General features: G+C 53.2%; 5 protein-coding genes across 5 annotated transcripts; 2 read left to right on the top strand and 3 right to left on the bottom strand.

Moving 5' to 3' along the window:
• Positions 1-481: 481 nt before the first annotated feature.
• Positions 482-4,081, top strand: ACET3X_001159 (uncharacterized protein; the record flags this gene model as incomplete). Its single annotated transcript, XM_069446419.1, has 3 exons — positions 482-1,503; positions 2,098-2,333; positions 2,799-4,081. 3 exons carry the CDS (start codon positions 482-484, stop codon positions 4,079-4,081), a joined length of 2,541 nt encoding a protein of 846 aa, XP_069311401.1.
• Positions 4,082-4,310: 229 nt separating this feature from the next.
• Positions 4,311-5,389, bottom strand: ACET3X_001158 (uncharacterized protein; the record flags this gene model as incomplete). Its single annotated transcript, XM_069446418.1, has 2 exons — positions 4,311-5,249; positions 5,300-5,389. The coding sequence occupies 2 exons, from the start codon at positions 5,387-5,389 to the stop codon at positions 4,311-4,313; spliced, it is 1,029 nt and encodes a 342-aa protein (XP_069311400.1).
• Positions 5,390-5,704: 315 nt separating this feature from the next.
• Positions 5,705-6,884, bottom strand: ACET3X_001157 (uncharacterized protein; the record flags this gene model as incomplete). The annotated part of the gene is made up of 7 exons (XM_069446417.1): positions 5,705-5,832; positions 5,884-6,177; positions 6,224-6,257; positions 6,306-6,413; positions 6,464-6,504; positions 6,555-6,577; positions 6,625-6,884. 7 exons carry the CDS (start codon positions 6,882-6,884, stop codon positions 5,705-5,707), a joined length of 888 nt encoding a protein of 295 aa, XP_069311399.1.
• A 606-nt stretch (positions 6,885-7,490) lies between these two features.
• On the bottom strand, positions 7,491-9,280 carry ACET3X_001156 (uncharacterized protein; the record flags this gene model as incomplete). Its single annotated transcript, XM_069446416.1, has 3 exons — positions 7,491-7,538; positions 7,591-7,725; positions 8,000-9,280. The coding sequence occupies 3 exons, from the start codon at positions 9,278-9,280 to the stop codon at positions 7,491-7,493; spliced, it is 1,464 nt and encodes a 487-aa protein (XP_069311398.1).
• Positions 9,281-10,304: 1,024 nt separating this feature from the next.
• ACET3X_001155 (uncharacterized protein) lies at positions 10,305-12,677 on the top strand (the record flags this gene model as incomplete). The annotated part of the gene is made up of 1 exon (XM_069446415.1): positions 10,305-12,677. The coding sequence occupies one exon, from the start codon at positions 10,305-10,307 to the stop codon at positions 12,675-12,677; it is 2,373 nt and encodes a 790-aa protein (XP_069311397.1).
• Positions 12,678-12,792: the final 115 nt, after the last annotated feature.

Here is a 12,792-nt window from a genome sequence, read left to right as displayed (position 1 = left end):
GCTTCATGTTCGATACCTTCATGTATATTCACAAGTGGTTACTTGGGTGGTGGAACATGGGCGGGATGCTGAGTTCATTGCCATATACCCTGGGGAAGGTGTGCTAATGCATCATGGACTCTTTCTACACTCTCGGCGAAACACGTGCTTATATAACCTTGAATTGATTGCTGCGCATTGTGGTGAACTTGACCTCAAATAAGGGTGGGGCGGAACTACCCTGCACGTGAGAGCGTGACAACGCGCAGTCTTGCAACGCGAGAGCCGCGCCTTTATGTAAGCAGGCGCAAAGGACACTTGCGTAGGGAAACGCACAGTCAAGAACGTGTCTATATAGACTCTGACGCGTAAATGAACAGCTGAACCCAAATCTCGACCTGGTGCGAGACTGCTCTTTCCTCACGCCATTGCGTCATTGATTCCGAAAACAAAGTTCCCTACCAACGACGCTGCGTCCAGAACCCACAACAATGCCTCCAGGATGCCTCGAATGAAGGCCGCCACCCTCTCGGACCAGACTGTGCGAAAGCGAAAACGGAAGACCCGCGATGACGAGGAAATACACCCAATAGCATCAGCTCCAGAGGGCGATGGCCCGAATGAGGCTCACACAATCGTTGGACCGGGCGGCTCGCTGGCCGACCCCAATCAGCCTGACCCCATCGAGACGACGAATACTACGAGCGTACCCACAAAGACACACGATGGAGGAAAGAAGCCACGACGCGCGCCGAAGAAGAGCGGTGCTGGCAGACCATCTCTCGCGCGCAACAACTCGTCCACGTTCGTCGAAACGTCGATACCATGGCCGGAGCACTTCACAAAGCTGGCTCAGGTGCATCGCGCCATGAATCTTGTTTACACGTTTCTTTGCACACGCAAACACCTCGCGACTACACTCGAAAACCTTAGAAGCACAGTTGAAGCCAACATACAGCGAGAGCTAGTCGTTGAGGATGTGGCGCAGATTACGGCGTTGGTTCCGAAAGCCATCAACTTTGCCTACGTCGACGAGGCAATGCTCCTGATTAATGTCATGGGCGCAGAAGACAACCTGCATGGGAGACGGACGACCGACTTTGCGATACTTGAGCCGGAACCGGACAAGGGCGAGCACAAAGAGGTGCTGCTATTTGAGTTTATCGATGGCGACCTGAAGCGCCAGGTGCAACACAAGAAAACGGGGGAGCCTACAAAGGCCACGACAAAGCTGAGGAATGAGGATCTCAAGATGCCCGTGTACAGCCAGAAGCAGATGATGAATTTGATTGAGAAGAGGAATCTCAAGTTCACATCGGCAGTCAACGCGTTCCTGAATCAGTGCGCTGAGGAAGGCGTCGATGCGGTAGAGAAGATCAAGAAAGTTTCGGAAGCTTTCGTTCCTATGCCGACAGAGAGTCGACATTCCACACCCGGCCCAGATCGATCGCTGCTACCAGCCTCCATACCGGCTGAGCGAAAGTCTATCCCCGATATCCTGAACGAGATCAAAACACTTGAGTGGTATACTGGCCAAATTGTGCCGGATGGCCACCGTGTCTTTGATCCGCAAGAACCTGTTTATGGCGACTTAAATTTTGCCATGTCACAGAATCTCGTCAACGCGCTGTATAACACGAAGAACATCACCCAGCTTTATGCCCACCAAGCGGAGGCGATAAATAATCTCTACGACGGGCACAACGTGATAGTGTCGACTTCGACTAGCTCTGGGAAATCACTCATCTACCAGATACCTGTTCTGCACCAACTGGAACAGGAACCAAATACGAGAGCAATGTACATCTTTCCAACAAAAGCATTAGCGCAGGATCAGAGAAAGAGTATGAAGGATCTTTTGCGATTCATGCCGGGCTTCGAAGAAGTTCTAGTCGAGACGTTTGATGGAGACACGCCTATGAGCGACCGCAATTACATTCGGGACGAAGCACGGATTATCTTCACAAATCCTGATATGCTGCACATTACGATCTTGCCGCAAGAAGACGCCTGGCGCACATACCTTCAGAACCTGCGATTTGTCGTGGTGGATGAGTTACACGTTTACAACGGACTGTTCGGGGCACATATGGCGTTCATCATGCGCCGTCTACGAAGGATTTGCGCTGCTGTTGGAAACCGTCACGTCAAGTTCATCTCCTGCTCAGCAACAGTCGCAAACCCTGAAGAGCATATGAGGACCATCTTTGGTGTTGACGAAGTCAAGTTGACAGACTTTGACGGCTCCGCATCCGGACGGAAAGAGTTCTTGTGTTGGAACACGCCGTTCAAGGATCCTGGCGACCCTACTTCTGGGCGCGGTGATTGCATGGCTGAGACAGCAAAGCTGTTCTGTCAGTTGATGCTGAGAGGCATAAGAGCTATTGCATTCTGCCGTGTGCGTAAGCAGTGTGAAGCGCTGATTGCTGCTATCAAGACTGAGCTGACCAACCTGGAGCGACCGGAGGTCATCGCTCGGGTCATGTCGTATCGAGGTGGCTACACGCCGCAGGACAGACGAGAAATTGAGCGAGAAATGTTTGACGGCAAGCTCTGTGGTATCGTAGCCACCAGTGCTCTAGAACTTGGCGTCGATATCGGCTCCCTAGATGCTGTCATTACAGTCGGCTTTCCCTACACCATCGCCAACCTCCGTCAACAGAGTGGCCGTGCTGGTAGGAGAAACAGAGATTCGCTGTCTGTTCTGGTTGGCGACTGCTTCCCCACTGACCAGTACTACATGTCGAACCCAGATGAGATCTTCACTAAGCCCAACTGCGCGCTTCAAGTTGACCTGTCGAACATGCTTGTTCTGGAAGGTCACGTGCAGTGCGCTGCGTACGAGATGCCTATTAATGTCGAAGTTGACACTACCTACTTTGGCCCTCTCCTCCCCAAAATCGCCAAAGAGCGCATGCGGTGTGACAAGGAGGGATTCTATCACGTGAATTCCCGTTTTCTCCCTCAGCCATCGCGTACAGTTGCAATACGCGACACCGAAGAGGATCATTTCGCCATTATCGACATCACAAACGGCAGGAATACGGTGCTGGAAGAATTGGAAGCCAGTCGTGCCTTCTTCACCCTCTATGACGGCGGCATATTCCTGCACCAAGGAAATACCTATCTCGTTAAAGAATTCTCGCAAGAGCGCATGCTTGCAAAGGTCGAATACGTGAAGGTAGACTGGACAACGCAGCAACGTGATTACACAGACATCGACCCCGTTGAAACAGAAGCCATCCGCCGCATCCCCGGCTCCCGATGCAAAGCTTTCTACGGCCCCATCAAGATTCAGCAAGTCGTCTACGGCTTCTTCAAGATCGACAAGAAGCGCCGTATTCTCGATGCCGTCCAGGTCGACAACCCGCCCATCATTCTGTTCAGCAAGGGCATGTGGCTTGACGTGCCAAAATCCGCAATGGACATATTAAAGTCCCGACGCCTAAACATCGCAGCAGGAATCCACGCCGCCGAACACGCCGTCTTGTCCCTCATGCCCAACTTTGTCATCAGCATGCCAGGAGACGTGCGCACGGAATGCAAAGTCCCCGAAAAGGAGTTTTTGCAAAAGGAATCAACGAGAAAGCGGCCTGCTCGGTTGACTTTTTACGATGCAAAAGGTGGGGCGAGTGGCGCTGGCATTAGCACAAAAGCATTCGAGTTTATTGATACCTTGCTTAATCAAGCGTGCCAACGGCTCACGTCTTGTCATTGTCTGGAAGGATGCAATGAGTGCTGTAATGACGATGCGTGTAAACAGCATAATCAGGTCATGTCCAAAGCAGGTGCCATGGTCATTGTCATGTGTCTGCTGGGCAAGGAGAAGCAGATTGATGTTGAGGCGCTGCCATGGGGTGAAGAGGACGTGGAACAAGGTTTCGATACGGTGGTTGAGGCGGTTGGGGTCAGGATGGCCGAGGGCAAGACGAGGGATGGGGGGAAGTTGCCTGGAGAAGGGGAGGAGGGCGAGGAGAAGATGGTTAGGGCGAAACTTGTGGATGGCGTCTGGATCAAAGAGGAGGAAGAAGATGAGGATCATTTCAGTCGGAGCATCCATATGTATCGGGGTGAGAGGACGTTTATCGGGGTGCATAGGTAGCAAGATTTCGTGTGTTGTTTGCGGATGAAATAGATGTTGTAAAGAAAAACTACAGCTACAAAAGCCAGAGTAGAGAAACGTACCGGTGTAACGACAGAACCACGAAAGCGGGCCCCCCACCAATCCAGATCATCAGTAAAGCCCATGTGTCGTACAAACCAATTATACAGAAACACCAAACCAACAAACGCCGCCCAATGCCTCATATACACATATCAATACCGTCATCCTAGTTGTACTGCCTGCTCTTAGCAGCCCACTCCTCATCCTTCTTCTTCTTTGCTTCCTCCAACTTCTTCAGTTCCCTCGCCACACCCCCAGACGCCCTCCACCAGACATCCGTGCCGGTTCTGATCAACCTCTCCGCCGCACTCGTTGGGCCATCGACCGCCGGCCTAACGTCGAGGAAGAAGACAGGTTCGCCCGTAGGTTCGGGCTCACCCTCGTAGTAATCAATCACGTATCTAATCTCCTTGCACCCCTTCTCATTACAGCGTTCGACGAACCAGTCGTGGCGATCGAACGGCGGCGCCGTGCCAAACTTCTCCGGCATGACATAACCGAGCCACTGCAGTATTTGCGATTTCGGCGTCGGTTCGGTCGGGCGACCAGTAAAACGAAGGAGTTTCGGGGGCGGAATATCCTTTTGATCCCAGGTTGTCGTGTCAAAGGGGTCTTCGTGGGTGCCGAGCATAAAGTTTGCGACGTCTTCGCCCTTTTTGCAAATCTCGTAACCTTCTACTAGGCCGCGAGAGAAGCGTCGCTCCCAGCCCATGATCTCGGCCCAGGCGCCCTCGTTGAGGAAGTTGTGTACGCCGACCATGGACTCGACGGCTGTGATGTCCGTGTCGGTGTAGCCTTTGCGTAGCATGGCGTTGTACATTTGCTGGGGTGAGGGGTACTCCCAGAGCGACCCGTCGCCTTTGGGTATCGTGGACGTTTCGCGCTCGAGAGGGAGGTTGACGGACTGTTTCTCTGCTCGCTCGTTTGAGAGTTCGGAGAACATGTTGTTGAGAGGGTTGAGGCGGGCGAGCAAGCCGGTCTTTGGCGGTGGCTCTGATGCGCTGGTAGAGGCATTCTCAGGCGGAACGTAGGGGCAGGCGCCTTGCGGCGTCTTCTTTTCGGCAACTACGGGCGCTGTGGGTTTTTTGTGCATTGGACATTCTGGCTGCGATGTTGTTAGAAGCGCATGCGCATGTGGAGTGACACAAGACATACTGGAGGCTCCATGCTGCCTCGAGGCATAGGGTGCGGCGCAACACGTGCCGCAGGTGCGGCGGGTGCGGTGTCTGCCCAGAACCAACCCATAATGGATAATCGTGTAGAAGAAGAATTACGGCTGCGAAAACAAGAGGCAAGCAAGGGTATATAGGGCTGAAGAAGATGGAACGGGTGGCGGAGTTTATCGGGAGAAACAATTTCGTGCAGGGTCCTCGTCGTCATCGCTCTAAGCAGGTCAGCCACACTCCGATTGGCCAGACCTTTCAATGCAGTGATGGATGATTTGGAAGCAATATTTGGATATGTTTTCAGGTATGTTCATAATTTTGTACGTATACATGCAAGCCTTTTTTTCATATTCCAGTCCAAAAGTCTCTTGCGTCGCCCTTCCACGGCCGTTCTCTAGGATCCCGCCGCCTTCGCTGCCAACTGGCCAGTCCCCCGAGAGCTGAAGATGGCCATGATACCAAAACTACCATAGAACAGAACCATGGGATATGCTACCAAGCCTCGCATCGAAGTCATGCGCCCTGTGAAGTATGTCAGTCTCTATAACGACCCTGTCAGAAGTCCCAACTTACCAACAACGGTAAACATTGAACTGGAGCTGTAAGAACACCATGTGATGGCCAAGCCAGTCAGAAGATATCCAAACAGCCCGTCAAGCGGAACAATGATTCCAAACATCGACACGAGTACGAGAGGAAGCAGACAGTATCCAAGCACAGAGGCTGATCGTGGGAACGTCAACGAGGAGCCAAGGTGTGAGCCATGCGGGTGACCGTGGTCTCCGGGGGTTGCCTCAACCGCGTTGACAGGTGGAGACATGAGCGAGAGGATCTGGTGGAGTAGGATTGTGCCGACGAACGCCAGGCCTGTTTCAGTCAGCCGTTATTTTCTTCAAACGGTTGCTTGGCTCACCGTAGATGTAACCAAAATGAAGCTTGCCGGACAACTGCTCCTGTCAGCTCTAGTTTTCCTCGGTTGCTATTATCCTTCATACCAGTAATGATGTGCCGAAAATCAGAAAGAAAAGTATAGGACCTGCTACGTCGCTGTCGTCCATGATGTGCTGGTCGATGCGACCAAATGGGTTCAGAACGGCCAATGTCTTATTGATGGTCAGCTGTGAATCGCACACAACCATAATCCAGAACCAACCTTCATTTGTATGTGTCCGAAATTCACTCCCAACTCTTCCACTACACAATGTCAGCTCGTCGAATGCGATCGTGGACTCGGTGTTGCGTACGTAGCGGCGGCTCCCCGTCATATCTGTTACAAGTCAGCGATTGCTACACAAACACGTCCTCGCGACATACCCTTCAGTACCAAAAGCTGCCAGCCATCCAGTCCGCAGCCCTGAAGCGCCCATACCCATCTGCCCACTCACACCCGGTGCAGCGAATCCCGTGCCATACTGTGTGGGGTATGCTTGACTCGCCGGTGCGCCATAGTTTGCCTGGAATGGTGTGGAATGTCCAGATACTGGCTGGTTGGAGAATGAAGATGGGTAGAATTGGAGGTTTTGCGCGTTTCCTGCGCCGTATTGAGCGTTCTGTCCGTATCCGTATTGCGCCATTGTTCAGCTGCGATGCGTGGAGTATCGTGATTAGAGGTAAGTTTCGAGATGTAGCGATCTGGCCGCGAGGGATTCGCACTGCTGGAGCCTGGCGGAGGTCTAGCGGAGGTGGGTTTGGATCGAAAGGGTACGTGGAGCGGAGGACGACCTCACCGGGGACTCTTGGGCGGAAAGGACAGATGGCGGGAAATGTGGTCTTTTAGTTTGCGGAATTGAAGACTCGCTCGCTGAAGTTGAGAGAAAGATAGTTTGTTTTCAATGTTATGGCTCAAAGTGGCAGCCACATGTCATCGTGTGCATCGGCGTTGGCCATTCACAAGCCGCCGGGGCTTGGCAGCACCATGAAGGCGACGAAGCCCTATGGCACTTCTGCGTGTATCTGAAGCGCAAACATACAACATGACGGGCATTTGTTCGTAAAACTTGGCCATGTTCGTTCAGAAACAATTATTCATGTGTTTGAGGGGGGTATCTATCTAACACTAATACTAAGAGGAGAGTCGTCATTCATGCATCAGGAAACTGACGGTCGTCGTATTCGCAAGCAGTCTCGCTTCCGTCGCCACAAAAGGTATCTAGGCTCTTCCCAAGCCATGAAAGCCAAGTTCAGTACATCTCCCTGGTTCGCCTTGAGGTATAGTTGCACCAGTCACACTGTGTATGCATCAGTAGCCGTCCATACATTATCTCGCTGTGTTGCACTGACCATGGTGTCGGAAGACGCGTCGTTGTCTTCACGACAATACTCGTTGTTACATTTCTTGCAAGTCCGAATGAAAAGCTCCTTACAGCTTATACACGTGTGGCCACAGCCAAAACAATCACGTCTAACACCGACAATCTGTATCGATTCACGTTAGCCTGTTTCTTGATTAAAGATCGAGCACTTACCTTGGCGCGCAAGTGACAGTTCCAGGTGCAATTATCCAATAGCCAGGCTCCACGGCCAGTCTGGGTAAGACTGGTTTCCGGAATCCAACTACATCGTAACGGCCTCAAGGTAGCATCGCTTCTCGCGCGCCAAGGTAGGACCATCATCCCCACATCCCGTCGCTACCGGCTCCGGCCATCATTTCTTCACGGAGGCAGTGTTCCACGCAGAGGCCCATATGTACCTTGATCGTTTGCTTTGGGAGCAGTTGACTGGTCCCGTCGGATTTCAAGCTCTCGGTAAGCTCAGTTTGCTGTAGTTCCGTACGTTGGGCGGTAACGGATCCAGTGTAGCAATCCTCGTCCCACCACTTGTGACATCTTTCGCACCAGCGTCCCTTGAGGCAGTCCTCGCATCGCACTATCAGAGGCGGTGGCGCAGAACCGTCGCGAGTATGCGGTATCTGAGCAGCACGCACGGAAGAGCCATGCAGCGGTACTGGACTGAGTAACGGATGGTGGGATGGACTTGAGTCGCCGAAAATCGCTGGTCCTTCTGGAGACGAGTGACAGGTCTCGCAGCCCGATGGGCCGAGTGCAACTGTGGCAATTGTAGGCCGCAGGAACGAGGACGGATGAGTCGCTCCACTTGCAGTTGCCTCCCTAACGAATGCTTTGCTCGGGTCGTGTCGCGGTCCTCTGCACAGAACAGCATCGAAAGCGATGATGCCTTCGCACGCTTGGAGTATTTCTGCCCATTCCGGCGACGGCCGCTTTGATATGACTTTTCCGGAAGACTGATACCATTTGTCCTCAGTCCGCGCTAGCATAGCGTCCAAGGCCTGTTGCGATTTCTCGTTCCATTGTGCCCCGATTTGTGCTCCTTGTGAAGTCGTTACACCTCTAGGAATGTCTGCGGACAGTTTTCTCGTCGCGGGCGATGCAGGACGCGGTGTTCGGTCGCGGGGTCCAAAGATGTAGATGCCTTTGACTCGAGGTGTGCCCGCGGGCCTTGATGGTCGAACCGCGTATCGGAGGTATTGCTGAAGCTTTCGCTCGTTCATGTGCTTAGTCTCGCGAATAGAGAGTATACGAACGTTGAACCGTTCTTCGGTAAGCAGTTCTTTGACCAACTCTGCTGTCACGCTGAGTCCGTCTAGCACGAGTGTATGCACGTTACGCAGGACGTGGAGCTTCTCTAGTCTGTTGAAGATATGACGTAGACGACCGCTGTAGAAGTCGTCTTCCGTGAGCGCTTCATCCATTCGCTCAGCGCGAAAATTGACACCACCGACATCAAGAGGTCCATCGAAAGGCACGATAGCAGACTTTACGGGGGAGAGGTCCAGGTAGCGGAAGGCTTCTGGCGACTGGAAGACGGCATGATGTAGAGACTTGCAGGTTCGCGACAGGTTACGAAGGGCAGATATTGGCAGGTAGGGAGCAGTTTGGCGCAGGATCAAGGTGTTGGAGAGCAAGTCGGCCAAGGAGGTAGGGAGGTCGTCACTGAAGGTAGAAGGGCCCATGGCGAGTGTTTGGGGAATGCAACCAGAGAAGTTTGGCCAGAGGGTTAGATGGGTACTCACCGATTCTTTATCACAAAGCACGACGGCAGCCCAGACAGACACGTGCCACTGATCTGACACTGCAGGTGTGTGTTGGATGAGCAAAAGGAAAGACTAATCGAGGTTGAGACGCTGCAGAAGATGGGGTTTGCGTAGGCGTGGGATGCCGCCGGTGGCTTCACTCCCTGCGGCGATCGCAATTGGAGACCCTGCCAAGGCCGGTGTAGTACGCAACTCAAAAGCTTCCTGCGAGATCAGGCCGAGATGAAGCACAGATTGGAACACGTCTTGCAGCCAAGGCCGCGCCGGACGTCTTGGATGTGGGCTGTGGAAACAGGCTAAAACAGTCGCTGCGAGATGTCAGACATGCGACGCGACACTCGAAGCCACCGGGGTATTTGCGTATTTGCCCCACGCTGGCCGGTTACGAGCATGAATCGACATATCGAAACTCAACAAGAGTCTTAGTATACGTGGTGCCACAGCTCCGCAGGATAGTTGCCCGGGCAGAGCCACGGCTTCCTTGCTGGAAAGACAAGAGACTTGCAAACTTTGATTCTTCAGCTTTGCATACGCATTGTAGGTCGCATGTTGCGGTTGCCCTTTCGTGGTGGCCAATCGGAGTGTCCAAGGAAGGCTAGTGATCGCCTCCCGCCAATGCGCCGGGGGAGAGGTTGCTCACCGGACGCCGAACATCTCAGGCCGGACATAGATAGAGACTAGGGTTGGTGAGAATGGGAAGTTTTCCCCGTCCAACGATAGCGGTACCTCCGCGCGTTACTACGCGAGGCGCGAGTGCTATCGATAAGCCTAACGGGCCGAGGCGCGGATGGGAAGCGCAATGACGCCAGGCATTCACCGAAGCTTCGAGTCGAAAGGTGCATATGTCAGCCGTTTCACGCCTCGAGCAAAACAACTGCTATCGCCCATGCATTTCCTGCCACAGTCCCTACCTTCAACTCTTCCTAGCTAAGACACGTCTACCATGGATCCCGAAGCAGAGCCAGCAGAGTTGAAGTGGTCCGCTCAGTACGACGTCGCGCACGTATCCCGAAGCACGCTACCGGGCGACAAACTTCTCCTTCCACCATCAGCACTGGAGCAACTTCTCGCGGCCGCGCCCGTTGTTCACGTCGACGAGAACCGACCGCATATCACCGCTTTCGATCCCTTCAACCCGTACACGTTCAACGCCGAACGCCACGCAAGACAACAGACGCAGGATCGCTTCCAGCAGCTACCCCACCCGCTTACCTTTCGACTCGTAAACCCGGACAATGGCAGAGTTGTACACGCCGGGATACGCGAGTTCTCGGCAGAGGAGGGCGAGGTCGTGCTGAGCATTTTCCTGAAAGAGGCGTTGGGAATCAAGGCCCAATCTGCAGAGCCTTCGAGGAATGCTAGTCCAAATGGCCAGAATGGAGTCGATGTAGCCATGTCGAATGGAGAAACACCGCTTGGGACCGATGGTGCTACACCTACAAAGATTACGGTGCATGCCAAACAGCTGCCCAAGGGCACCTTTGTAAAGCTGCGGCCGCTCGAAGCTGGTTATGATCCAGAAGACTGGAAATCGCTACTCGAGGAGCATCTAAGATCCAACTTTACGACTCTGACGAATGGCGAGGTCTTGGTTGTATACGGTGGCCGAGGGGTTGATGGCAAACGCGAGGAGTTTCGTTTCCTTGTAGACGGCTTCAAGCCTGAAGGGGATGGCATTTGCGTAGTAGACACGGACCTGGAGGTGGACATCGAGGCTTTGAACGAAGAACAGGCACGCGAAACAATGAAGAGGATAGCTGCGAAGATGCACCGCGCACCCGGAACGTCGCAAGGCAGTTCCACTGGCGGCAAGGTTGACATATTCAATGCTCAACCTGGACAGGTACTCGAAGGGGAATACGTCGACTTTGAGTTGTCGTCATGGGACAGATCTCAGGGATTGGAGATCCTCTTGGACGAAGTGGACGACGGGGATGAGATTGATCTGTTCGTCAGCCCATACTCGTCACGACAAAGAGCTCGCCCACGGGAAGACGAGCATGTCTTTGCAGACATAACAAGCCAGTATCCGAAACGTATACGTCTGCGCCCTACAAACGTCGAACTCGACGATGCAGAAGCTGTATGGATCTCAGTCCACGCATACCCATCCGAATCACCCTCAAACACACCCAAACCCTTCCGCTTGAAGGTGTCAATTTACGACCCCAACACAGAAGCAGAAGATAATATGGAAGGGGTTTCGGAGACGAATGGAACGGCGGGACCAGACGAAGTGACCTGTCAAAACTGCAGGCAACGAGTACCCAAAGGCTCACTCTTTTTACACGAGAACTTTTGTTTAAGAAACAACATTCTCTGCCCTCAAGGTTGCGGCCAAGTTTTCCAGAAGCGTTCGCCAGCCTTTCAAAACCACTGGCATTGTCCGCACGATACCTTTAGTGGTAATACTGCGTTGAGCCGACAGAAACACGATGCTCTCTACCATACGCCACAGGTGTGCTCAACTTGTGATATGGAATTCCCATCGATACCCATGCTCTCACACCACAAGACTACAGTATGTCCGGGCAAGCTGATTCTCTGCCGCTTCTGCCACCTCCAGGTCCCACAAGAAGGCGACCCGAATGATCAATCTCCAGAACTCCTCCTCTCCGGTCTTACCCCACACGAACTAGCAGACGGCGGCCGAACAACAGAATGTCACCTCTGCAATAAGATCGTGCGATTTAGGGATATGGACACACATCTCCGACACCATGATCTAGAACGCCTATCCCGCCCACCACCGCGCATGTGCCGGAACGTCAATTGCGGCCGTACTCAAGATGGCGCAAACAAGGCAGGCGACACGCGAGCTGGAACGCGCAAAGGTCAGGGTCCAGGCAACGAGATTGGCCTGTGCAGTGTCTGTTTCGGGCCCCTCTACGTCTCTTTGCACGATCCAGAAGGCAAAGCACTCCGTCGCCGCATCGAGCGCCGCTACCTTTCTCAGTTACTTACCGGCTGTGGGAAGGCTTGGTGCAGGAACGAATATTGTCGCACGGGGCGTAAGAACTTGGGGCAGGAAGACAAGTCTGTACCCACCAAAGACGCTATACCGCTCGTGAAGCCGTTCTTGCAGGGCATGGATGGGAAGGGTTATGACACTCCGCTGCACTTTTGCGTCGACGAGAGGACGCAAAAGTCTAGGACGTTGGCTGAGATGATTGCTGCGGAAAAGGGTATCGAGGGTAAGGGTGGATATAGTCTAGAGTGGTGTATTGCGGCAATGGAGGCTGAGGGTGGGGACCTGGATAAGGCAAGGAGCTGGCTCAAGGGGTGGGCGCCTCAGAGAACGGAAGCTAGCCAGTGAGGGTTGAGGATGTTCTGATGGATGCATTTGCATTGTCACAACTAGGTTAATAGAGGTATGATGATGGTTGGAGCACATAGACTAGATTAGAGAGATACCCAGTAACGATGTAGAC

This window comes from Alternaria dauci, chromosome 1 (assembly GCF_042100115.1).
Source record: "Alternaria dauci strain A2016 chromosome 1, whole genome shotgun sequence".
NCBI lineage: Eukaryota > Fungi > Ascomycota > Dothideomycetes > Pleosporales > Pleosporaceae > Alternaria > Alternaria dauci.
Note: the sequence above shows the minus strand (reverse complement) of the source record. Positions and strands in the feature narration are given on the sequence as shown.